Here is a 27,572-nt window from a genome sequence, read left to right as displayed (position 1 = left end):
AAAACAAAAAAAAAAAAAGAAAAACTTTAAAAATATCACTTGAAAGATCATTGTTGTTGATTTAAATGTTAACTATTTACACTAAAATAAGGATATCTTGGTGGGCTGGGAAGCTACCTTTTCTTGTATTAGTGTAGCAAGGAAAATGATACTTTGTAATCTGGATAGACTTTGGAAGATCCTAACATAAGAAGGGCAAGGGTGGGAAGATGAAGACACGGACTAGAAGGGTGACAGGTTTTGATTTGGGTGAAAGGGTGGAAAGAGGTCCATAACTAGGAAAAGAGAAATGGGGTGGGGTGGAACAGAATATGGGGTTGGAGAGCTCATGGTGGTTTGAACTGTGAATGCAGAGTTGATGAACGAAATGTAAATCCCCCACCTAATGCATAATAAAAATTACACTTACATAAAAGATAAAAGAATGTTTCCGCCCTAAAAAGGTCTTATATCAATTGATTTAAATTATTTCGATGCCAAATGTTTTATAACATCTGTTAAACTTTTCTAACTGATAGATCTGGTAACTATAGAGAGAAAGCAGAAAGCATGAATTACAGTAATGGACTCAGTCAGTAGCTGCTTTTTAAAACAAAAAACTTTGATTAGTCACAAAAACTTACTTGTTACATTAAATATTACAAATCATAAAATGAATTATTTTAAGTACATTGTGATGTCCGACAGTGTGGGTCGCTATAAATCTTTTTGTAATAATTTGCCCCTCCTTTTCTTTCCTTGGAACATTATGAAACAGAAAACAGCTGTAACAAATATTCACATGGTAATGTAAGACCCAGCGAGGCAGAGCTAAACATTGATTTGCTTATTATAAATCATTTTATGATTACAGTCACTGAGTTATTGCAACATGTTAAGAAATCAAAGAAGTACTGTGATTTTAGGGGGGACGGGGTGGTCGGCCAGGAAAAAAAAAAGAAATACTGTGATTTTCTTTATATTGTGTATACATATAATTTAAGGTTTTATTATATAACTTTCATTTTCCGTAAATCATAAATAAGTCAACATCCTTGAACAATTAAACGTGTAGTCACATTACACATATATCAGTATATGACTTCTAACATACAATTTTAAATATTAAATTCCTAAAAATTCTATCTATTACAAAAACAGTAAGTTGTAGAGAAAGAAAAGTAATTGGGTAGAAATCTCTCTTGTACAGCAGTTCTCAACCTGTGGGTCACGACACCTTTGAGATTCGAATGACCCTTTCACAGGGGTTGCTGGATTCATATCAGTAGCAAAATTACAGTTATGAAATAACAATGAAAATAATTTTATTGCTGGGGGCGTGTATTAGTCTAGGTACTTTGGAGAAACAAAGCCACAGCAACTCATGTATAAGAGAGTTTTATGTAAAGAAAATGTGCATCACGAAAACATCCCAACCCAATGCTGCCCAAGTCCACAAGTCCAACATTAAGCCATTAACCCAACACCAGTCCACAAAGTCTTCCACCTCACAAAACAGAGGGTGATGCCGACTGCAGGAGGAAAGCTGAGTCAGTGAACAAATAAGCGTCTCAGCACTAGCAGGGGTCTCCACAGGGCTGCTCCAGCACCCAGGGCTGCATCGGGATAGGTCCATGTGGCTTCTCCTTAGGGATGTCTTATAGGAAGTCAATCTTGCAAGCTGAAGCAGGGAACTGCTAAGGCAGCGGCACCCTGGTGCAACCATCACAAAACAAGAGACCCGAGAACTAGAAAGGCGAGGCTCACCACCCATTTATCCCTCCGCCTTTCAATTAGCCCCACATGTGATTATTGTCTAGGTTGGCACAATTAACTAACTCGGGGGAGGGGGGGGGTCACCACAACATGTACTATTAAAGGGTCACGGCATGAAGAAGGTTGGGACCCCCTGCTTTAGTAGAACTATAATCCACCTGCCATTTCTCTGGCATTGCTGTATGGATGTCATTGAAAACCTTGCTAAACTTTTATTGAAATTTCCTACCTAATCACCCAGCAAGCTTTTATTGAATAACTATTTAGAATGGTAACATCTCTTTTTTTTATGTGTATAAGAAAGAACTTTATATACAAGAGCAATTGAATATTGAGAAAACATTCCAGCCCAGTCCAGATCAAGTCCATAAGTCTGATATTAGCCTATATACGATACCAATCTATAAAGTCCTCTTCAGACTCACAAAACACATACAATAACATCGAATGCAGGAAGATCACAGGCCAGTGGGTGGGAAGTCTTGTGGATGCAGTGGCGGTGGAAGCATCTGAGTGCTGGCAGGTGTCTCCACATGGTTCCTCCAGCTCCCAGTACTCTGGCTGCGTCAGGGTGGGTAGCTTCATGTGGCTTCTCGTCAGAAATGTCTCACTGAATGGTAACATCTTAAGGGCATAATTTTCACAGTAAAATCAACCCACAGATAACTTCCACCTTGGGAATTATCTTAAAGATTTAAAAAAACTGTCTTTTTCGTCATAAAGTTGGATGTTACTAAACGGTGGTTAATTTGGCATGTCACCCTTAGTGAGTTCTTTATCGCTCCTGATCATTAAATCCTTTGGACGACTCCCCTAATCTTAAAAGCTTATGCATTTAAAGAGGGTTAAAAGGGAAATACCAGACTACTAGCAGTGGTTGTCTTTTGATGATATTTCTCCTGCATTCTAAGTTTTCTAGGATAGTGGAGTCATAATTTTACTTATGATTTTTGATTAAGACCTTTGCCCATGTTTCATTCCCATGATAACTTAGCTTCTTTGTGCTATCTTTCAAACTACCTTTGTGTGACAAGAGAGCAAACCTATTTCAATTATACATTCTTTTTAATGGATTTTCCAACATGGAAGAGATAAAAATATGGAAGGGAAGATAGTATGAATTAAAGAGTTCTAAAGCTTTGTGTTTCACTCAAAGGATTGTTTTCATCTCTCTCTTTATTTTTGGGGAAACAGAACCTAATCCTCCTATTGACGAAGTGATCAGCACACCGGGAGTTGTGGCCAGGTTTGTGGAGTTCCTCAAACGAAAAGAGAACTGTACACTGCAGGTGGGGACCGTTTCTGTTTCTTGCCTCATACCGTAACTCTCATTGCAAACTTATGTTCTGGGCATGGATTTTTTTAAAAGACCTATTTTATTATACATGAAAGGTCAATGTTTTCTCTTAAAATGAGACTTCCAACAACCACATTGCGAGCTGCTTTTCTATCTTTATTAGCATACAACCCTTAAAAATTCTTCCTTTTTAATCAAAAGTTGTTTTATGATGATGTGGATAAAACTTACCTAATTGAGAAATGTGTACAGTAGAAGAGCCATAGATTGAAATCCATGTGTGCCCTCTATAAAATTTAGTTTTTAGCAATTTGTAATTTTACTTGTTGGCTGTCATAGGGCTATCTAATAAGGACTATTAGGGCTATCTAGGTCAGATAACGCATGACTTTTCAAGTCTGGTTCTATTTATTCCACTCCTAAAGAGCTAGTGAGGAGATAGACTTGTCAAGAATCTGTATACATTCTGCTATACTAGTCTATCAATGCCATGCTATATAGAGATGTTCCAAGAAGAAATTCTGTGAATTCTGTATTGGATACTTTTCCCAATAAAAAAAATCAATAGTTAAGAGAGACTCCTTGAGAGCTATCTAAATATTTTTAAATGCTATCTTTTCCTTCAAAAAATTGGATTTTTGTAAACCAGTGATTTATAAGTACCTAGACTTTCTTGGTATAATCAGTAGACTCCCTATCTGCATTACTTTTTAAACCAATAGCAGTGATTCTTAAATTCTTGTGGGCCCATCTCAAGGGCCTTTAGAGAAACTCTGCAGTTGTGAAAACTGACTAGGTACCAAGTAGATCAGGAAATGGGTTTTCCCTCCCTTTTCTCAAGTAATTTTTGTTTTCTTGCTAATAACAAGTTAGTCATGAAAGTAGCAACTCCCTGTGCCTTTTCTCTAAGATTGGTGCCATGGTAGAGGTTTTTGTGAATGACTGATCCTGCCCCAGGATTTTTTACTGTCCAGGTGTTGTAGAGAATTCATAGGACATGATGGTTTGTCTTTACGTTTCTCTCCTTTCCTCCCACCCTTTTTTACATTCTTGGTTGCAGTGATGAGTTCTATCCAGAGGAAAAACAAACAAAACAAGAACTCCAGAAAAGGTAGAGTACTTCTTGTCCCATCAATTTTTCTGCTCCAGTTTGAGATTTACCATCTTCCAAGTTCATTTGAATTAAGATTCTGTTTTGCTAGCTTTCTCCTGGATTACAATTCTGGTCTATGTCCTAAGGCCAGGATCACCAGACCTGAAAAGTAGCAGGTTCAGCTAGAGAGCAAGAGAAGAGAGACTTTTTCTCAGAAAAAAGGAAATCCAGAACCACCAACACTGCAGAGAACAGAGCCTGAGCCCCCAAGCAACCTGCCAAGAGAACAGAGGAACAAATGAGGAGCCTTACTGCAGTTTATTATTTGAAATTCTTTGTAGGAAGAGGGAGGTAGGAAACACTATCGCTTTGTTCATGCCAACAAATGTTTCTGTTCTATCTCAGGGGATGAGAGTAGCTGAGAGAGCGAGCGAGATTGAATTTATTTCTGAATCAAGGCATTCTTAGTGGGGGTTGCAGAGGTCCAGATCCTTCACGCGTGGAGCAAAGATGGCCTGACCTCCCAGACCCACAGGGCAAGCATGCAGAGGCAGGTCTTCCCGCCTCTGTTCTTTAGTATGCACTGAACACGGCAGTGCATTCTTTTGGACACTGCCCTCTCCTGGCTAACATACGAAAATTTTACATCATTTAATTCCATACTCTTGTACTTAATCTTGTATTTTAATATCTCTGAAGAGGAAAGTCCTCAGACATTTTTTATTTACTTCTATTTAAATTCTCAGACTTTGCCCTTGTACAAACTAATACTTTGTACAAGAGAGACAACAGAGGTCACGTTGATGGATGTGTTGTATCTCACTAACCTGTTAACTACTGAAAGGTTGTCATATAAAAAAAAAAAAAGCTGTCATTTCCAGCTTCTGTGCACCTTCAAGCATGGTGTCTTCTCTCCAGTATGACTCCTGAGTAACTTTGATCAACCCCAAAGCTAGAGGAGCAGGTCTTCTGAGAGACTCCCTAGACCCAGGAGGCTTCATGCTCTGACACTTCTCAAATACTGTGTTCTGGACAGGTACTCTTTCTGTTTCCAGAGAGAAGACCAGGATGTAAGCTGTCTCTAATACATGTAACTCCTTATTATGAGAAATTTTGGAATTTCTCTTTTGCCATTTCTCTTCTAGAAAGAGACTTCTAATTTGTGTATCAAGAGGAAAGTTGATGGCTCCACTCTCCAGTGAATCCTATGAACAGACTTAACTCCTTTATGCTATATGTTAAAGAACTTACAAGTTCGACTACAGGGCCTCCTTTTCTTTCCGGCTTTCCGTACCTTCAAATTAATATGACCCTCAAATCCACGCCTGCTTTGGGCAATGCTACCTGTGTATTCACTCACCTTTACCCTGGTGACAAATGTGGGTGAAATCTAGGACCTTGGAAGCAAACAGTGCCATTTAACTAAAAGCCTATTCAAACTCAATGACAGCTGGACTTCAGGCACTTGAGCCTTTGATATGAGACTGGTCTGCCTTGTATGATATATGCCAAGTACCCAGTTTGCTGGATTCTTTAGCCCTGGCCCAACATCCTCACGTATTATCCTTCATATCCCAGAACCATCTAATAGAAACTTAGAAAAATAGCCAGAAATATGTAATTTCCTTCCTCATTTCAAACATTAGTCAAAGTTTGACTAACTCCTTAAAGTTGTGCATTGAATTAAATTGTCTTAGTTCATCCCTCTTAACTTTGTTGACCCCCTAAAAGCCTAATGTGATGAACTGCAGTAAGCTTTCCCCCCCATACTTCTTTTCCCATCTGTATTGATCCCTGAACCTTTCCTGGAAGGTTGCTCCAATGACTCAGGCTTAGTTCTCTGCAGAGTTTGATATCTGGGTTTATTTTTCTGATATGAGCCTCTCTTTTCACTTGCTCTCCAGGTGAGCCTGGCATTTGCTAGGAACCAGAGTGAAACCAGCAAAATGGCCAGCAACAGAGTCCTGATCCAAATGGAGAAAGGGAACCAGGAGTACCTCAATCTGGAGTGGGAAACTTGATTAGGAGGTCAGAAGTATTTCAGCTTTGAATTCTCCTTTTCCTTATTTAAGGAACTCTGAACACCAGAAGGTAGAGACTAAGAAAGAGGAAAGAGCAGGCATTAAATCTTTGTGTGCCCTTTAAATTTCTCAGTTGTAGTTTTATTAGCTAGTCCTGGACAGTGAAAAATAATAGGATCAAAATCCATCAGCAAGCATAGCTGCTTAGCAGGTTGTTTCTTGCACGATGCTATCCTTGAATCATCAAGCAATAAGATACAGAATAGTTTAGAATACCGATGAGTGACAAGTGAAGCCTATAGTTATTTTGGCCACCATTGATTTCTTTCACTGATTAATTTCTTAGATTTTTTTTTTACTACATTACTATTTTCTAGCATCTCATAATTATTATATTTTGTTTTCTTCCGTTTGTGTCATAACTTTATACAAGTGTTTTTGTCAAACATCCTGGACTTTGTTCCATAATAAATTCTAATAGGGGGCCTAAGGCCAAAGCAGTTTTTGAAAACAAATCCCAATGAAGGAACAGTCCATAATAAAAAGGATGTTAGCTACTTAAAAGTACACAATATTTAAAAAGCATATTTTCATGTTAGATATATTTGTTACTTCTGCAACACTAATAGGGGACCTAAAATTGTTGATTCACCCACCTACTTCACATACATGTATGGATATATATCCAAAGGTATGACCCAGGTGAAAATCAGTAATCAGCTGAAGTAATCAGCTAGTGTGCGTGTGTGTGTATGTGTGCTGACACATTTTTTTTTTTTACTCATTTTGTTGGAGGACACATCTTGAGTTGAGATATCCAAATTTCCAATCTATTATCTTTGTTTAGGCTGTTCACTTATTCTTTATTTTTCTAGTCATTAATTATAATTTCTATTTTATTTATGATACTCATTTAAATGTTTTCTGGAATTCCCTCTTTTCCTCTTAGACCTTCAGTGCTAAAGTTCATAAGATAGCAGTTGAACTCTGGCAGCACTTAAGCATTCTGAATGATTGTACCTCACTAATGACTCTTTAAGATAGCCTTTACATACCCAAGTGTTACTCCACTTGGGAATCTCCTTGTATCACTAGCTCTCTGAGAGGGGAGGTATCTTTGAGTATGCTGATCTTGTTCATTCTTTCCAGATAGTTTTTATTTATCTCTGCATTTAATGACATTTTAGAGGCATACCTTGGAGAGATTGTGGATTTGATTCTAAACCACCCAATAAAGCGAATATTACAATAATTCAGGTCACAGTGTTTTGTTTTTGGTAACCCAGTACATATAAAAAAGCTATGTTCATACTCTTGTCTACTAAGAGTGCGGTGTTATTATGAAGCAAACTCTCGTGGCATAGTGGTTATAAGTTGGGCTGCTTCTTGCAAGGTCAGCAGTTTGAAACAACCAGCCTACTCCCAGGGAGAAAGCTGAGATTTTCTGCTCTGGAGAAGATATTAGTAGCTTCAGGGGTGGAGGATGGGGGGTGGGGGGCAGATTAATAGACTAGGAAAAGCAAAGGAGTGGTTCTACCCTGTCCTGTAGGGTCACTGCATTGGAATCTGCTCGGTGGCAGTGAGCGTTAGGAAAACATTTGAAATGTTCTGAGTATTACCAAGAGTTGACTCAGCGACACAAAATGAGCACATGCTGTGGGAAAAATGACAGCAAAAGACTAGCTCAACACAAGTTTCTTGCAGACTTGCAGTTTGTTTAGGGAAAAAAAAAAAGGGGTAATGTTTGTGATGCACATAAAACCAACTAATTAAACCTTTTATGCCTGTGGTGACTTCTTTGAGCCCACCTTTGGTAGGACAGTTTGGTTTTAACATCATATGACTATTTTGCTAATTAATGTTTTTAGTAACCAAAAGAAATTACATTTTAGGGGGATCCTGTTTTCTTTTTAGTACCCACTAAATCACCTGCCATACAACTACTGAAATGTCTTGTCCTAGCTACTAGACAACATGCATTTGAAAGATGCTTATGTCAGTATTATAGGCATGCTTGAGAGAGGACTGACTAGGCTCCCAAAGTACTTTCTAAAAATGTCAAGTTTTTAAAATTTATATATATATATATGAAACCATGTATATGTATATATACGTTATTATTATTAGAGTGAGGGTTCTTTTAACAATCCATACATCACTTGTATCAAGCACATGTGCACATATGTTGCCATCATTTTCTAGACATTTATTTTTCTATTGAGCCTTTTGTGTCAGCTCCCCCCACTTCATGGCCCCTTGATAAATTATAAACTATTATTTTCATATCTTACATCGACTGCTGTCTCCCTTCCCCCATGGTTTCGGTTGTTCGTCCCCCTGGGGAGGGGGTGCAGTGTGTGTGTGATTATGTGCCAGTCATCATGACAGGTTTCCCCTTCCTCGCCTCCTCTCCCCACCTTCCCTCACAGTTTTATTTTGAATGACTCATAAGAACTCTTGATTCAACTCATCCATTTCAGTCATGTCAAGGTACCATCATTTATCCTAAGTACTCTCTCCCCCCCACCCATTTCCATTCTTCCTTTTGTAACCCTTTGAATTTGTCCTTTGTTAAATGCTGCTCTTTCTATCTTAAAATGGTTGGTAATTCTCATGTGCGAGGCCATACCCTTGGGTATGAGCGGGGGCCCATCAGTCTGAATCTGACCAGAAAGCCTGGTGTCTTAGGATTTTGAACTCTGTTAGAAGCTTTTCTCCCATTATCACCAGGACCTTCTAATTTTTCAGAGTAGTTAGTAGTGGGATCTAGTCACCATTTCTAGTCTCAGTGTTGTAGAGATGTTTGTGTGGTCTGTTAGTCCATTGGATCATTATTTCCATGTCTCTTGATTTTCATCACTGCTTTTCTCTGGACAGGGAGAAACGACAGCCTTTTAAGACCTTAGTTGCTACTCACCAAAGTAGGATCTAGAAAATTATTTTTGCGAACTATATTATGCCAGTTTTGCCCTTTGTGTCTCTATGTCCTGGCTTCTCAGGGTCAGCACCTCACTCCCTCAAGGTGTTGGTTGTGTCTAGGGAGTGAGTGCACTCTCCCTTTCCTGCTCCCGCTTGTGCAGCCTCAGGAGGGTCTGTCGAAGCAGCTGCTCTTAGATGGCCAGTGTTGCAGGATCGTGTAACAGTATTTGTCTCTGTTGTCTTTAACTCTTAGAAATCTCCTGCCTCTATCATTTTTCTAACTTCTCTCATTTATATTGCTTGCCCCGTCACTTCTCTACCCTCTAGCCTAGGGTAGGGAAACCTTTTTTTTTTTTTTTTTGACAAAGGCCATTTGGGTAATTATTATATTACCCATGGGCCATACTGGTCATTTTATGAACTTAACCCTAATGTGATGGCTGGAACTGCTTCTCTTTGGTGAGACATGTGATATGGGCTGGTATTGATGATTTTGTGGGCCTTATAAGATGGGGCTTTGTATTCACATGAACAGTTACAATCCTGAGAGCTCACAAGTCAGTTCTGCCATGTCCTGTAGGGTTGCTATGAGTCAGCATTGCGTAATCTGGTCCGCAGACCAGCAGTTTTCCCACCTCTGCTCTAACCACGGCCTCTCCTCCCCTTCCTACGCCATAAGCATCTTGGTAACCCGTTCTTGACTTTTTATAATAATTTCATATAACACCTGCCCTCTTGTGCTTGCCTAATTTCACTTAGCATATTGTCCTTCGATACATCCATGTTGTGAGGTGCTTCAAGAGTTCGTCGTTTTTCTCTTAGGGTTTCATAGTGTCCATTGTGTCTAAGGACCAGGGTTTATTCATTCGTCCACTGCTGGGCATTTAGGCTGTATCACTCTTTGACGTTGTGAATTGTGCTGCGGTGAATGTGAATGTGCTGTATCTATTCATGCCGTGCCTTGCTTCTCTAGGATTGCATATCAACTTAGAAGGATTGCTGGTCTCTAATGTCATTGTTTCCATACTGCTTTCCGCAATGGTAGAACCACCAGCAGTGGATGAGGGTTCCAGTCTCTGCACCCTTGGCTAGCATTTGCTCTTACTGCTGCTAGGGTGAGGTGATAGATATCTCATTGTCTTCTTTTGCATCTTTCGAATGACTAATGACCATGAGCATTTCTTCATTTGTTGGCCACTTGAATGTCTTCTTTGGTGCAGTGTCTGTTTATGTCCTCTGCCCATTTTCACTTGGATTATTTGCCTTTTTCTTGTTGAGATTTTAACATTTTCTCTGGTAAGTTTTAGGAATTAGGCCCTTGTGTGATAATATCATTGCCAAAAGTTTTTACCCAGCTAATAAAGTCTCTTTTTGTGAAATGTTTTGATGAATGTGTCTGTATTTTAGAAGGTCCCAATTATCCAGTTTGTCTGACAGTATATTTATGCCATGTATTAGGACTCCTAAGTTTGTTCATATTTTTTCATTGAAAATCTTTATAATAAGTTCTAGGTCGAGAAGGATGATGGGAACATATGTACAAATGTGCTTGACACAATTGATGTACGTATGGATTGTGATAAGAGTTGTACGAACCCCCAATAAAATGATAAAATAAAAATAAGTTCTAGGTTTTTCATCTTGAGTTCCTTTTTTTAATATGAGGTATGGGTCTTGTTTAATTCTTCTGCCAGTATACTCAGTTTTGCTAGTACCATTTGTAAAAGCAATGATCTCCTTCTCATTTAATATATATATTTTTGACCTATATCACCTCTGAAGGTGGATGAATGTACCTCTGGGTTCTCAATTCTATTGCTCTGTGTATCTATTGTTATAACAGTACCACACTGTTTTTACTACTCTGCCTATGTAAGAGACTTGAACATGTATTTCATTATTAAATGTAGTTACAAAGCTGTTTTTTCTTCATGATGTTTAGTGCATTATCAACACACCTCCTTTAAACTTCTATTAAGGTGAAAATTTTCCAGGGGTAAAGGGTTGAGGTACTTTTTGGAGCAACCCTGGTGGTGTCGTGGGTCCCTTGTTGGGCTGCTAACCGCCAGGGCAGCAGCTTGAAACCACCAGCTGCTCCTGGGGAGAAAGAGGAGGCTTTTAGCTCCCGCAAAGATTAAAGCCTTGAAAATCCTCCAGGTAGTTCTGCTCTGCCCTGTAGGGCATCAGTTCAGTGGCAGTGAGCTTGAGTTTTTTAGATAGTGCTCTTAGTTTTGGTATCTCTGTTGCACTAATATCAGTGCTCAAGTAAGTTACTAGATTCCTTCACCCACATGTCAACGTTTATAGATTGCTTTGAACTTTCCTTCTTTAAGAATCTTCTATGAACTAGCTATTATTCATAGTTTTGGATTGTGTTAATCAAATAGGCACCCCTCCCCAATGAGCGATGATTTAGTCACAGTTATATCTGTTCATGATTTTATGTTGTTGTTGATCTCATTCAAAGGGCAAACCAATGGTTTTTTTTTCATTCATATATACTTCAAGAGACAAAAGGAGGAAACTAAACAGAAGTTAAATTTAGAAATCTTATTTAAATATAAGTGTAAATTCATTCTTGAACTCTATTTTCTTTTTTTTAAGTTTTATTAGCATATCATCTGTATATCATACATTATTACATTCAATTCTAGAACATTTTCTTCCTATTACTCATTATTACTTGTATAATTTTTTTCTTTTTTAAAAATAATTTTGTTGGGGGCTCATACAACTCTTATCACCATACCTACATCAATTGTGTAAAGCACATTTGTACATCCGTTACCCTCATCATTCTCAAAACATTTGCTCTCCACTTAAGCCCCTGGCATCAGCTCCTCATTTGCCCCCCTCCCTCCCCGCTCCCCACTATATATTTTTTTTCTAATTGTGACAAAAATATATACAACAGAACATTCTCCAATTCCACAACTTCTACATGTATATAGTTCAGCATTGATGATACTCTTTGTATTATAAAACCATTCTTGATATCATTTACAAATTATTCCAGCACAGTGTACATAACACTCCCTAAGCAACAACTTGTTCTCCCTCACCCATGGTAACCATTGGTCAAATTTTGTTTCTTTTCTTTTATTAAATAGTATTTTTTAATATAGTATTCACATACACTTCCTGGTTAAATTACTTGTAAAAAGAATTTCATATATGTTAACACAATCAGTTCTAATGTGCTTGTCCCCTGACTCAGTATTTTCAGTCTTAGACAAAAGAGGTTACTGAAGAGATGTGTAGAATTAGTATATTCTGGGGTTTTGGGTTGTTGTTGTTGACCTTAATTCCTTTAAAAATCTACGTGTACCGGTGCTCTGATGCTACACAGTGTACCTTTACTCAGGGTACCCTCTTTCTTCCGACCCCTAAATATGCCTTTAAAAATCTTAAAAATTGCTGTACCTTGGTTTGAAACTTCTTATGGATTAGAAGCTCTTATGCACTGAAATTAGCATTTTAAAAATCAATTATATGCCTGTTAACGTCCTTTGGTCTGTATATTATTTGAAGTTTCTTGCCTTTTTACTATGTCTTTATTTTTAACTCTTCCCATTTCACTTTGCTCATCTTATACAAATTATTCAATTTTATTTTTTGTATCAGGTAGTGGGGGTGGTATAATTCCACAAGATACATAAGGCTTTGCAGGGAAAACGTCTTTCTCACCCTTGTTACCTAATCATTCAGACTTTCTGTAGAAACAAATATTTGTAAGTAATGTGTATAATCCTTTTAAGAAAATATAGTGATACCCATCATAAATGTATACTTGTTTTCCTTTTCTTTTATTAAATATTGGAAGAGCATTTCCTATCATGTGAAGTACTCCCTCATTCCCTTTATGGTTGTACATCAGCTCTAGGCTGAGGTGTTTCTCCTGGGAATTCTTTAAAAATTAAGGTGTCGAATTCAAGCAATAATGTTAATATTATGCTAATAATTTCTTTTCATGTACAGAACATTTTGTTGCTATAAGTAAAGAAGATAACAAAGCCTAATGAATAATGAAAATTATTTTTATTTTTATAGTTTGAATCTGCTTGGGTGCTGACAAATATTGCTTCAGGGAATTCTCTTCAGACTCGGATTGTGATTCAGGCAGGAGCTGTGCCCATCTTCATAGAGTTGCTCAGCTCAGAATTTGAAGATGTCCAGGAACAGGTAAAAAAGAAATATATACAGAAGAGTAGATGAAAGAATGAAATCCTTCCGTTTTGTCTTTATGTTCAGGACCCAAGTTTCACTACTTGACCATGACAGTGCAAGGAATGTTCCAGAAATCAAAACAAGTAGTAAATTCTAAAGAGACTTTAAGAAGAAGTTCTCCTAGACACATGTAACCACTTTCCCCCCTTCCACTTCTGAAGTTCTTTAATCCATATCCCTTCTTGTATCATGTAAACTGTTCCTGTCGGAATCTCTCCCACTGTCATGGAGTCAATTCTGACTTATAATGACCCTGTAGTACAGGGTAGAACCACCCAAATGCGTTTTCGAGGCTGTAACTACTTATGTGAGCAGGAAGCCTCATCTTTGTCCTGCAGAACAGCTGGTCGTTTCAAATTGCTGACGCCATCAGGGCTCCTTGCATTATCTAGTATTCATTAAAGGAACAGGTCTTAGTAACTTTGGTGCAGAAAAAGACATAGAAAACATGCATGTCGTCTTAATGCCAACTTTGATCAAATTTACAAATATAATAAGTCCTTAATAAGTATGACTTTTTTACAGCTTTATTGACATTTGACAAGTATACTATTATCTATTTACAATTTGATGTTTAATATATGTATGCATCAAGAAACGATGGCCACAAATCAAGATAATTTCATAAATATTTTACTCTCAAAAGTTTAAAAAATAATCTGCATTTGGATTCCTTTAATTCTTTGTTGACCATTTTCTCATGTAAGCAAATTTAAGTGACTGGTTAAGCCATTGGAATTTCTGCTGTGTACCAAGGGTTTATATGGGATGCTACTTATGAATGAAAGATAAAGACACTATGTATAGTGCTGGCTCTTCCCTTTAATAATCTTGCTAACATGAATGTTCAAATTTTCTTTTTCAAAACCATTTTTTTGGGATCTATTACAGATATACCATTCCATGATTCAACCTCAAATTTTTGTTGTACATATCAGGATACTAGTAGTTTTCCTTCCCTCAATCCCACAGGAGTGTTACTTGACTCTGTTGATCAAACTGAAAATCAAACCCAAACGCCATCGAGTCAATTTTGTCTCATAGCGATCTTTCATAGGGTTTGTGGTACTGGAAATCTGTACAAGAACAGGCACTCTCATCTTTCTCCTGGGCAGGAGTGTCTGATTTTGAACTGTTAACCTTGTGGTTAGCATCCCAATGCTTATCCCACAGTGCAACCAGAGCTCTTTAATATGAACAAACTAGAAGTGGTACCAGTTAATGTCCTGATGTAATATGTTGATTAATTGCTATCTAATTTTATAAAGAGCCATTGTGCCATATTGGGCTTTTTTTTTATGATGTAAATTATGAAAATCATTAATAAAAATTTTTCTTGGCAGGCAGTCTGGGCTCTTGGCAACATTGCTGGAGATAGTACCATGTGCAGGGACTATGTTTTAGACTGCAATATCCTTCCTCCTCTCTTACAGTAAGTTTCCTTTTTTCTGCTTCTGCTCATCGGTTTCTGGAGTAATAAAAATAGGAAGCTCCTCAGCAGTGCATCATTGGAAATCTTTTTGGATTTCCTAGTGTTCTGTATCATTCTAGGTATGTTCTTGTTAATTTGCTCAGATAAGTTCTGTAAGTACCCTGTCACATTCAAACACCAGAATTATCGGAGTTAGAAAGTAATGCCATTTCATTGTTTGGGGAGATGAGTGTCTGAGAGAGGCTTGACCATTGTTCAGTAGAATTAAATGGTTTAGTATTTTTCTTAGGCCATCAGAGATTTAATGTTCATTATATAGTTAATATTTGTACCTTACTCATACAGGTTATTTTCAAAGCAAAACCGCCTGACCATGACCCGGAATGCAGTCTGGGCTTTGTCTAACCTTTGTAGAGGGAAAAGTCCACCTCCAGACTTTCCAAAGGTAAAGATTGTGCTTGTGGGAAATTGGCAGGAAAGGTGCTACTAAAGAGTATACAGCTAATTTTAATGTGAACAGAAAGAATGACTCTGTAAACGTTTACCGTATATACTGTAGTATAAGCCAACCCGAATATTGGCTGAGGCACTAATTTTACCACAAAAACTGCATTAAAAATGTGCTGGAAAAACTCAGTTTATACATGAGTATATACGGTAACTGTGAGAATATTATGTTTTAGAGAAACTGGGCATTTTGCGGTTGTGTCTGTTTTAATTTGAGATATGCTTTCACTGTGCAAAGTCTTGAATTAATCTTAAAAGCTATTTTGTAATTTTAAAGATTCTATCTAACTGCTTTTGCACTTGTGGAAGTTCCTTTCTCTTGGTGACCTATAAAGAGTATGTTAGGACTAGAGAAAAGTTGTATTTTTCACTGTTGCTACATCGCCCCCTGACTGGTCGTCTCCTCCATACAATTTTTCTCTAGTTCCTAAATGTTTCCTCCCTGCTCCCACTATCATGATCCGAATTCTACCTTGCAAGTCTGGCTAGACCAGAGGATGTGCACTGGTACAGATAGGAACTGAAAATCCAGGGAATCCAGGGCGATGAGCCCTACAGGACCAGTGGTGTGAGTGGCGATACTGGGAGCGTAGAGGGAGAATGGGTAGGAAAGAGGGAACCAATTACAAGGAACTATATGTGACCTCCTCCCTGGGGGAAAGACAACAGAAAGGTGGGTGAAGGGAGACGTTGGACAGGGCAAGATATGGCAAAATAATAATTTATAAATTATCAAGGGCTCATGAGGGAGGGGGAAGCGGGGAGGGAGGCGGAAAATGACCTAATGCCGGGGGCTTAAGTGGAGAGGAAATATTTTGAGAATGATGAGGGCAATGAATGTACAAATGCGCTTTACACAATTGATGTATGTATGGATTGTGATAAGAGTTGTATGAGCCCCTAATAAAATGATTTTAAAAAAAGAGTATGTTAGGACAAGGAATATCACTCTTGAGAATGAGTGTTTATGAAATTTTTCTTCCTGAAATTTGTTTGCATGCTCTGACTACTTTGTCAAAGTAAACCAAAAGGTCACTGACAACATTTTGATGGACATGTCACTCAGCAGCCACTTGTGGGACCCTAATTCCCCTATGAAATACCAGGTATATGCCTGTCTACCTTCTTTATGAGAACCCACCCTACTTCTGGCTTTTATTCTGTTGAGGTAATATACATATTTCCTTTCACAGGTTTCCCCGTGTCTGAATGTGCTTTCCTGGTTGCTGTTTGTAAGTGACACCGATGTATTGGCTGATGCCTGCTGGGCCCTCTCATATCTGTCAGATGGACCCAATGATAAAATTCAAGCAGTCATTGATGCTGGGGTGTGCAGGAGACTTGTGGAACTGCTGATGTAAGAGATCTTTCATAAACAGTGTCTGTGCTTTTAGCTTTAGATTAGATTTCTAGTTTTTTCGACTGTTATCTTTTTTTTTTTTTTTTAACGAGACTTATTTGGAACTTGCTTTTTTCTGTCTTAACATTTCTTTAGCAATTCGTAACAGTTTCTTCAGGAAAACTTTATGTAGTGCTTTCTCATAATGGATGGCCAAACCCTGATCTGCTAATACCAAATACCACCCCCCCACCCCCCCCCAAAAAAGTAGTCATTCCTTAGCTGTTGAATTTAGATTGGTGTCAGACATTGTGTCTTGCTTTGCTTTTGATAGAGCACTTTGTGATGCCTTTAATTATTGAGTAAGCAGTTTACTATGTTAATCAGGTTTGTTGGTAGTAATAGAAAAAACTAGATTTAATATGAAGACAGCCTGGAAACTGATGTAATTATAAGCCACATGAAATTTAATTGCAGTAACTACACAGTAGATGCAAGGAGACCTTGCTGCCCAAACAGGACATGTGGAGTGGATTAGATCAGGTACAGAATACACAGCACTGGGATGATAGCTGGTCACAGAGTACAGTCAGCAGATTGAGTTCTTGTGAGTGAAAACAATATGGTGCTGTTGGAGCTAGAATTCCAGTATTCCCACTCTGGGAAATAATCTTTGTACTTTTTAGTTAATGGATTATTGTATACTTAACCATCATCAGATCTTAGCATAAATGTGAAGTAACTGACACTGTTTTGACCAAGTGATCCTTCTTACAAAGCAGAGAGAAAATGGGAGGCGTTAAAGGATATTGACTTAATGAACCTGAAAGCAAAACTAATAGTATTGGTCTTCAAGTATGTAAAGAGATTTGTGGAGCTTTTTGACCAGTTAGGGAAATGAGTTTTAGTAGGAGGAGTTCATTATTTAAGTCCTGGGACCTAGCCTTCATTTACAAGTTAGTTCACCTGTTGATACGTTGTTTTTTACTTCTCTGACAGCTTATGCAATATATGAGTTAATAATTTCTCTCCATTGTCTTAGGAACCATAGAGTACCGAGTAAAAAGGAAATGAGACCTCTGTTAAAGATTGGGGACAACTCTAGAAAAGATTACTAGGCAAGAATTGTAGTTTTAAATCCAGAAATATCGAAAAAGGGGAAAACTAGCTCTTCTTGGTTTTGGGGAACATTGCAGCAGAGTGATTGGAGTCCCTTAGTAACCACCATAGGGTACCTTGTTGCTCAGAAGTTCTTTCGTGATTTCCTTTTGCTTTTCAGCTTTAAGGAAAAGAGGCTAAGGGTGAAACTGTCCAAATGTAACATTTCTTTTTGTGGTTACAGGCATAATGATTACAAAGTGGTTTCTCCTGCTCTGCGGGCTGTGGGAAACATTGTCACAGGGGATGATATTCAGACACAGGTATGCATCAATGTTATTTTTTTTCTTCAAAAACAGCTAGATCCTCCATGGTCATACAGCTATTAGGATATTTAGTTATATGTTATTAGCGGGAATTGATTAGCACTTTTATCTCATAGTGTGTTCTAAGTGGTGGTTTATAGGAAGGGGCTTCCAAAAGTTCATGGACAATTCCATTATCTTTGTAGTTCCCATTGTGTGCGTACTTTTTGATGCCCCTTTGTATAACGAGGTACGCCCAGTGACTTTGGCCTCTCTGTATTGACCTGTTACTTGTAGTAATTTTGGGTTACCTGTGTTTTCCACTGCTTTTTTTTGGAGCAGGCAGGTTTTTGTTTTCCAGTATTTTTTTGCAATTTAATGCGTTACTTTTGGTAAAAGCTTACACAGCAAGTTAGGTTCCCATTTAATAATTTCCATGCATACTGTTCGGTGAGGTTGGTTAAAATTTTGACTGTGGGTGAACATTCTCGTTCTCATTCTAGTTGTTTGCACTTCTGCTTGCTTAGCTTCCATGACCACCTACCTCATGTAGGATAAATGTTGATTCATGAAATAATCTTTTATTAAAATATTAGTGTCTTATGAACTTGCATATTAAAGCTAGTAACTCCATTATATGCTGGCATAAGGGTGTGTGCATTTTTATTTTCTTAGGTTTTTTGACATGCAAAAATGTAAATTGGTTACATTTTAATTTTCTCAGTATAGTTTCTTTCATTGTTTTTATGCCTTAACCATTTTGATCACTTATTTACTTACAGTCTTGGAAAACCCATAGGGGGCAGCTCCATTCTGTCACATAGGGTCACTGTGTTGGAATGAGTTTTTTTTTGAGTGAGTTGTGTACTAAGACTGTCTTCAGTTTTCAACTAGTTTATCCCTTATTCTTGTACTGTCTATTAAATAAAACCGCTAGTCATTGGAAGAATAAAGGGCTAACTGTAATAATACAAGATCTTTATAAATACATTTGTTTCCAAGCTGGATAACTCTTCTTTTGTACATTGATCGACACTTGAACTCACTGTTTTAATCCCTGTCACTGTGGTGTTATTGTCTGGAGAGTGTGTCCTCCTTGTTTGTCTCCTCCCTTTGTAAGCTGGGGTCATATCCTTTTCATCTTTGTCCTTATCAACTGTGTGGGGGAGCCCTGGTGGCTTAGTGGTTACACACTGGGCTGCAATCCACAGGGTTCATAGTTAGAAACCAATAGCCACTTCAAGGGAAAAGATGGGACTTTCTACGCCCATGAAGAGTTAGCAATCTTAGAAACTTAGAGGGGCAGTTCTGCTGTCCTACAGTGTTTCAGCAAGTCGTCGTCTTGACTCTGGCAGGGAGAAAGAACGTCATTGACGATCACGCACAGAGCTAATCTGTTGACTGAGAAATCTCAGATCACTTTTGTTTCTGGCCATTTGAGATACATACATATATATCTCCATCCAAAAGACATTTTAATGCTGCAGGGATAGGAATATGGGTAACTCTGTTCTAATTACTAATATTAACATTTTTATTATACCGTATTAAGTGCAATTTTAGCATTGTAGTGAAATCAATTTAATACTCTTTTATTCTTCATAGCAATAAATCTTTTTTTACCCCTATGTAAAGTTAATGTTTCTGAAACTAAGTAGAGGTACTATTTCTTTGTCTACATTTTCCCTAAATTGTGTCTTCTGAGTTAAAGGTTTAGTTATATTTGGATCAACACAATACCTTTAATTTTTAAACTTATTTTTTAGGTGATTTTGAATTGCTCAGCTCTGCAAAGTTTATTGCATTTGCTGAGTAGCCCAAAGGAATCTATCAAAAAAGAAGCATGTTGGACAATTTCTAATATCACAGCTGGAAATAGGGCACAGATTCAGGTAATCTTTTTTTTTTTTTTAAATCAATTTACTGGGGCTCATAAAATTCATCACAATACATAGATCAATTGTGTAGATTCAGGTAATCTTAGAACCCTTGTGTCTGTGTTTATCTCTCTCTTTTTATTCTGTATTTTTATTGATAAATCTTTCAGTCTTAAGATTTTTCTGTTTAAAAAAAAATCATTTTATTGGGGCTCATACAATTCATCACAATACATACATCAATTGTGTAAAGCACACTTATACATTTGTTGCCCTCATCATTCTCAAAATTCGCTTTCCTCTTGGGTTCCTGGAATTAGCTCATTTTCCTTTTTTCCCCTCCCCTCTCCCTCATGAACCCTTAATAATTTATAAATTATTATTATATCTTATCTTACACTGCCTGGCATCTCCCTTCACCCACCCTTCTGTTGCCCATCCCCCAGAGAGGTTATGTGTAGATCCTTGTGATCGATTCCCCCTTTCTACCCCCCCTTCCCTCCTGGTATCGCCACTGTCACTGCTGGTCCTGAGGGGTTCATCTGCCCTAGATTCCCCGCGTTTCCAGTTCCCATCTGTACCGCTGTGCATCCTCTGGTCTAACCAAGTTTGCAAGGTAGAATTGGGGTCATGGTAGTTTGGGGGAGGAAGTGTTTAAGAACTAGAGGGATTTTTCTATTTTTTAAAAAACAATTAAAAAAAATACTTTTTCCATTCTTACTTTGAAGATTCCTAGTTTCCAACATTGTTGTCTTGCTTCATAGTCTGCATCTTTTTTAATCCTAATTTTAATGGATGTTAAGTCATGAGTTCACAGCCTGTAGAAAGAGTGATACAGAGTTAAGCCTGAAAGTTAGGCATGGTGATCCTTTTTAAAATAGGGGATGGTGTCAGTAGTAAAGTTATCCTGGGAGTTATATGAAGTTTTTAAAACAAATCTTGTTTTTATTTTTTTCTTAATTTCAGACTGTGATAGATGCCAACATTTTTCCAGCCCTTATTACTATATTACAAACTGCTGAGTTTCGGACAAGGAAAGAAGCTGCTTGGGCCATAACAAATGCAACTTCTGGAGGATCTGCTGAACAGATCAAGTAAGTTTTAGCCCCAGGTAGTGTCCTAACAACTATACTCTAAGAAGAACTGCCCCTGTGGATTTCTGAGACGGTTCTCTTTATGAAAGTACAAAACCTAGTCTTTCTCCTGAACTTGTCTCAAGAGTGTATTTAATTCCTTACACCTCTCTCTTTGCTTCTTCTGAAAATGATCCTGGGGTGTAAGAAGTAAGGCATAGTTGAAGATTGCAGTGATGGAAATACATACAGAGTGGCTCCAGCCTGCTCTGGAGCTCCTTGGTCAGACACATCCTGGTAGTCTACAAGATTGCTTATAGAATCTGTAAAACTCAGCTGTAATAGTTAGTGCTTACTATTTCTAGTTTAGTGGGTTTAGTATTAGTAATAGCATTGGCTCAGACTTTAAAACAGAGGTATGTCTTAGAATACTGTACTAAACCCAAATAAGCAAGTGTCATTCAGTAAAGGGAGGGATATATATTGATTTGAGACTTACATGGCCCCCTTGCTACAGCTAAAATCTTAATGGCTAGAGAAGATATAAATGTAAACAGAAATGAGTTCCCCAAAGAGACATCATATATAAGGGTAAATTAAAAAGTATTGCTACTAGAGTTCCTTCCATGTCATACTTGCAAGAATGTAATCCAAACCATGTTCAAACAAACCTTTCATCAGTGGATGCCTACAAACAAGTTCTATCAATAATGTACTTCTCTTAACCTTGGTGCCTTAAAAAAAACCGAAAAGGATATTTTTTTGCTCTATGTAGGGGGGGAAAGATAAATGTTTTTTGAGGTCAGGGCTAATACCAAAATTTTAACAAAACTCATATGGAGATCTCCCCAAATCATAGAAGCTTTGCAATAATTTATGGGAATGTTGCCTTATAATAAAAAGATAACATTTTAAAGAGGTTGGGAAGACCTCAAAGATTAACCAAGAGAGAGAGAACCATTAGCCTTGGCAAATGAAGAAACTGGCTGAAGTCCAAAGACGTGGTGGAAGAAAACTTTCTGTCATTTATATGATATACTATGACTGAAGTTGGAATCTCATGGTTTATTCTCATTTCAGTTTTAAGTAAATACCATGGCCTCAGCAAGATTTGGCTGGATGGGTGCCAAAAGCATTGGTATTTTAATCCGTTCTTTTAAACAGGATCAAAGCTAATAATGATTTTATGGAAGAGATCATAACAGAGGACAAGTCTTGGATTTCCCTATATATGATCCAGAGAGCAAGGCCCAGTGGAAAAAGGGGCTTTGCAGGGGATATACTTGGACCAGTTAAATTCAAGGGAGAGAGGCCGGGGGCGGGGGGTGGGTGGGGGTGGGGTGGGGATTATGGTGACTGGTTGATGGTATTCCAAGGGGTTAATCTTGGTAGATTTTTCTCAACACAGGATGATTCAAGTGACATATTGTGAAGAAGCTTTAAGAAAATAGAAAACTGCATTGGTGAAAAAAACCAAAGAACACTTAAAAGGAACACAATTTGAGCCCTTTATGGGTGCCAAAACTGCCATTTTGGGATGTACAGATTGAAGATCACAGAATTTTTCAGGGCAGGGTTAGAAAAGTGGGGAAACTACTCTCAGAATTACATAGACCAAGATGGAGGATACTTTGAGATACAGTAGCTACACATTTTGATATTTTTATTTGATAAGGATTTAATATAGGAGTACTTACTTAACTTTGACTTACCTTTTAATTAAGAGTACAGTCTGGACATTCTTTTTTTCTGATCGAAAAATTGCCGCGGTCCAGCCGCGGCCGGGTGAGGGGTCCCCTGTTCGGTGGGTAAGGCGTCACGCGAGAGGGATGAGCAGTCAGGAGTCAGTGGTCATCTGCTGCTTTATTACAATTTTAAGGTTCTATTTAAACAATATTTTCTGACAATCATACCATCAAAACGGAAAGAAAAAATTCTAATAATAAAAGGTGCAAAGTATAAAGTTTTCCAGGGCATTCTGTTTAAATCTTCTCGGAACGTTCTTTCTGGGTGACTGGTTCATTTAAGTTTTCAATCTTGACCAACATACGTTGTGATTAACCGTAGACATGAATGGTTCTTGAAATAGGTCTGTGGTAATGGTGCCAAACAGTGTTCAAGTTCAAGGAAGTAGATAGGAGAAAATTGGCATGAACTTAAAATAGAAAGTTCAGTCTACAAAGGTCTAAGTTAGCTAATTATTCTTTCTATACTTCATCAATTTTACGTTCTTTAAGCCTTCGTTCCATTTCTTTTACCTGCCTTTTCAATCGGACTTCCACTGTTCTCTTGTTTCCGTTATGCACCATCTACACAATCCACTCTGTAATAACATTTTTGTACACCTTTTTTCGTCTTCAATAGATCTAACACACCAAACTGGGCCACCCCTTTTTATTCTTTTCCATAAATATAAGGTTAAAATTTTTACATGCTTCCCATTTACCTCAATAATATGTTCTCCATTGTCGTCATAAATGCCAGTGTAATCCAAAGGAGGGAGAGCAGTCTTAGGAGTTTTTTCATTACTGTCCCCTTTACTATAAGCAAATTTATTAAGGGGTTCTACTGAGTGAATCAAGGGTTGTTTCTTATCTTTGGCACTCTTTCCCAGAAGGGCAGTCACAGGGAACTTCTCGGGAGTTACTGTTGGGGTTGTTCCAATTCTAACTTTTGCATTTTCCCATAAATATACCAAAATCCTCATTCCCTTGTATGGCTTTGATAATTAACTCAGTCATTCTATCATTTGCCTCCCTTCTCTTAATGGGTACTGTGATTTCCCCTGAATTATTCATCGTGGTCTCATTATTGCTCATAGTGGCAATAATGGTTTCATTTTTACATGGTTTGGGGTAAAACATAAACATACTCCAGAATATCATAGCGGCAGCAACAAAACAATTTGTGAGCGGATTTCGGCAACCAATTCCTACAGTCCGACTTCTTTGAAGTCGGGCCATCTGTCGCTGGACTTTGTCCTCAACGTCAGCCGGCAGGAGTGGTTCCATAAAAAAATAGACTAACAAGGAAGAAAGAATGTAACCTAGACTCTTATGCCTTAAACTTCCTTATAGGAAATAAATCCACGTGGGGATAGTTTTGAATCATTAACACCCCTCCAAGTCTTAGATAACACGAGGGAAGCTGTTGTTTCTCAATGTTGTTTTGTGGATTAGGTGGGTGGGGGGAGAAAAATATAAAGATTGTGTAGAAGTGCCTGACATGATATAGACACTCAGTAAGTGACCATTTTGATTGCTGTTTGGAATTTTATATAAGGTCAAGAAGGCATAACAGATTGTAGCTAATTGTTCGAGGTACAGAGGATAAATATATATTCAACAGTCTTAGATTAACATCAAGATTGACATATTCAACAGCTATTTCAGTAAATTCAGTGATTCTAGAAGGGCTTTAGAACCACATCTGCAAGTAGGTTATTTTTGTTCTGTTTTCAGTTTCTCAAGATTCTGTTTCTGGGGTTTTGTGATTCTAAGTTTGGCACCATGGTGGCATAGAGAGTTTTACTCGTCGGGCTACTAACCACAAGGTCAGCTGTTTGAACTACTAGCTGCTCTATGGGAGAAAGATGAGGCTTTTTACGCCATCTAAAGTTGCAGTCTGAGAAACCATAGTCCTGTCAGGCCGATGGAAGTTGGGTTCTACTCGGTAGCAGTGAGTTTGACTTTATGATTCTAATGATGTCACCTCCAGATGGCAGTGATCTGAAGGAATAATACTTTATTTTTCAGCATTGTTTTCAAACTCAGATGTATGATTATTAATTGCCCCTACATTTTATACCAATTAATGCTTTCTTAATTGAAATCAAACTCTACATATTTTTGTTTTGAAGTTTTATCTTTAAAAATTAGGAACATTTAAAATAGAAGTTTACTCTGCTAGAGAAGCGTGGAATGGCTGCTATCTCTTTGAAAGTCAACATAGCTCTTTATAACAGCAAACCTAGCAGCTGCTTCATAATTTCTTTTTTAAAAAATTATTTTATTGGGCACTTGTACAACTCTTATCACAACCTATACATTCATTCATTGTGCCAAGCACATTGTACATTTGTTGCCATCATCATTTTCAAAACATTTTCTTCCTACTTGAGCCCTTGGTATCAGCTTCTTATTTTTTTCCCCACCTTCCCCCACTTCCTCCCATGAGCCTTTGATAATTTGTAAATTATTATTATTTTATCATGTCTTACACTGACCGATGTCTCCCTTCACCCACTTCTCTGTGTCCATCCCCCTGGGAGGGGATTATAGATACATCATTGCGATCGGTTCCCTCTTTCTCCTCCCACCTTCCCTTTACCCTCCTGATATGGCTACTTTCAATATTGGTCCTGAGGGGTTTAATCTGTCCTGCATTCTCTGTGTTTCCAGCTCTTATCTGTACTCGTGTACTTGATCTGATCTAGCCAGATTTGTAAGGTAGAGTTGGGGTCATGATAGTGGTGGGGAGGAAGCATTCAAGAACTAGAGGAAAGTTGTATGTTTCATTGGTGCTATACTGCACCCCAACTGGCTCATCTCCATGTGACCCTTTTGTAAGGGGATGTCCAATTACTTGCATATGGGCTTTGGGTCTCCATTCCACACTCTCCCTCATTCACAATGATACAGTTTTTTGTTTTGGGTCTTTGATGCCTGATACCTGATCTTATCGACACCTCATGATCACACAGGCTAATAGGCTTCTTCCATGTAGGCTTTGTTGCTTCTCAGTTAGATGGCTGCTTGTTTATCTTCAAGCCTTTAAGACCCCAGATGCTGTATCTTTTGAAAGTTGAGCACCATCAACTTTCTTCACATTTGCTTATGCACCCACTTTTTCTTCAGTGATTGTGTTGGGAAGGTGAGCATCATGGAATGCCAGGTTAATAGAGCAAAATGTTCTTGCATTGAGACAGTACTTGAGTAGCGGCCCAATGTCTGTCTGCTGCCTTAATATTAATCTAAACTTAAAAATATATGTACATAGATCTATTTCCCCATAGTCATACATGAGTATATTTACATATGTACGTGCCTATATTTAGACCTTAGTAAATGCCCGTTGTCTCCTAGTTCTTTCCTCTATTTCTTTTTACTTTCCTCTTGTCCCACTATCATGTTCCGTCTGCATTTGGATTTCAGTAATGCCTATTGGCTACATTGCCCTTGACTAAGCCCTACCAGACCTCCTACACCCTCCTCGTGATCAATTTTAGTTCACCTGTTGTTCCTTTGTCCCTGGGTTTGTTAACACTTACTTCCTTTTCCCCACCTCCCTCTTTCCTATGTCACCCCGGAACCGTTGGTCCTGTTGTTTTCTCCTCTGGATTGTTTATCTCACCTATCTTATCTAGCTAGACAGCTTCATAACTTTCTTAAAGGGATGTTTAGGTATCAAATTACCTATCAAATTTAACCCTGAAGATGGAATTACTGAATATATGGGTACTATAGCAAAAGGTGGTGAAGAAAGCAGATGATGCCCTGCTATCCGAAAGATTTGCCTCTGGGTCTTAAAAGCGTGCCTTAAGATAAACAGTTATTTAAGTGAGATGTTGACTAAACCCGGATGGAAGAAGCATACTAGCCTGTATGATCCAAGGTTTGCAAATAATTTACCAGAGGAGGGATTGTATTATTCTGAGCACCCAGTTTGTAGAAGGTTATGGATGACAATGAAAGCCCAAAATCCATTTGCAGTCTCCACGTGGGTTCCCTAAGACCATTGACCAAGGATTGTAATTGTCTTGCCATCAGACAGAATGCATCAGAAAGAGAATTAATGCAGATATAGTGTGGTTAAATTTAATTTTTTGTTTGAGCATTCTGGCTATACTTTTAAAAAATCATTTTATTGGGAGCTCTTACAGATATAAAAATCTGCGATTAAATCAGATCAAGCATAATAGTACAATTGCTGCCACCATGATTTTCAAAACATTTTCTTTCTTAAACTCTTTGATATCAGCTCCTCTTTATCCCCTCCCTCCCCACCATATCCCTCTAGGAACCCTTATTATTATATACTATTAATTTCTGTGTCTTACACCATCCAGTGTATCTGTTCACCTACAATTAAGTCATTTGTTCCCCTTGAGTGGGGTTATCTAGTCATCAGTGCTGTTGCTCATTCTCCCCCCTCTCACCCACCTTCCCATATCTTCAGGGAATCGCTCCCATTACTATTTCTGAAGGGTTTGTCTTCTTGGATTTCATGCAGTGAATGACCTTAATTATACAGATGAACATATATAGGTCTCACAAGATAAGTGAGGTGAAACTAAGACCATAATAAATAGTAAGGGCTTGGTGAGGATATTAAAGAACTAGAGGATGTTCTGTGTTTCATCCATGCTATATTGCACCCTGGCTACATTTTCCCTTCCATGTGGTCCTTCAGACTGTCCAATGATAGTTGGGTTTTGGGTCTCCATTTTTGTCTACGTTCCTTCATGTCAATTTGATTGCTTGTTTTTAAATTTCTTATCCCTATTCCCTTCGACACCTCATGACCACACAGGCTGGTATGCTTCTTCCATGTGGGTTTTGTTTTTCCTCTGCTAGATAGCTGCTTGTTTAACTTCAAGCATGTAAGACCCCCGGTGCCGTATCATTTGG

The 27,572-nt window shown here is 38.1% G+C and overlaps 1 protein-coding gene across 1 annotated transcript in view; it reads left to right on the top strand.

Annotated features, from left to right (window-relative positions):
- Positions 1-27,572, top strand: part of KPNA1 (karyopherin subunit alpha 1) — a 70,270-nt gene that overhangs the window by 35,886 nt on the left and 6,812 nt on the right. The window contains exons 5-12 of the mRNA XM_004712229.3: positions 2,950-3,044; positions 13,136-13,267; positions 14,656-14,744; positions 15,090-15,189; positions 16,445-16,608; positions 17,933-18,011; positions 19,760-19,885; positions 20,837-20,964. Of these exons, the coding sequence (XP_004712286.1) occupies positions 2,950-3,044; positions 13,136-13,267; positions 14,656-14,744; positions 15,090-15,189; positions 16,445-16,608; positions 17,933-18,011; positions 19,760-19,885; positions 20,837-20,964 (913 nt within the window). The remainder of the gene's footprint in view (positions 1-2,949; positions 3,045-13,135; positions 13,268-14,655; positions 14,745-15,089; positions 15,190-16,444; positions 16,609-17,932; positions 18,012-19,759; positions 19,886-20,836; positions 20,965-27,572) is intronic.

Source organism: Echinops telfairi, unplaced genomic scaffold (genome assembly GCF_000313985.2).
Source record: "Echinops telfairi isolate 266 unplaced genomic scaffold, ASM31398v2 ScPeMD7_17;HRSCAF=63, whole genome shotgun sequence".
In the NCBI taxonomy this organism is placed as follows: domain Eukaryota; kingdom Metazoa; phylum Chordata; class Mammalia; order Afrosoricida; family Tenrecidae; genus Echinops; species Echinops telfairi.
The sequence above is the reverse complement of the archived record's forward strand: the minus strand, read 5'-3'. Positions and strand labels throughout refer to the sequence as shown.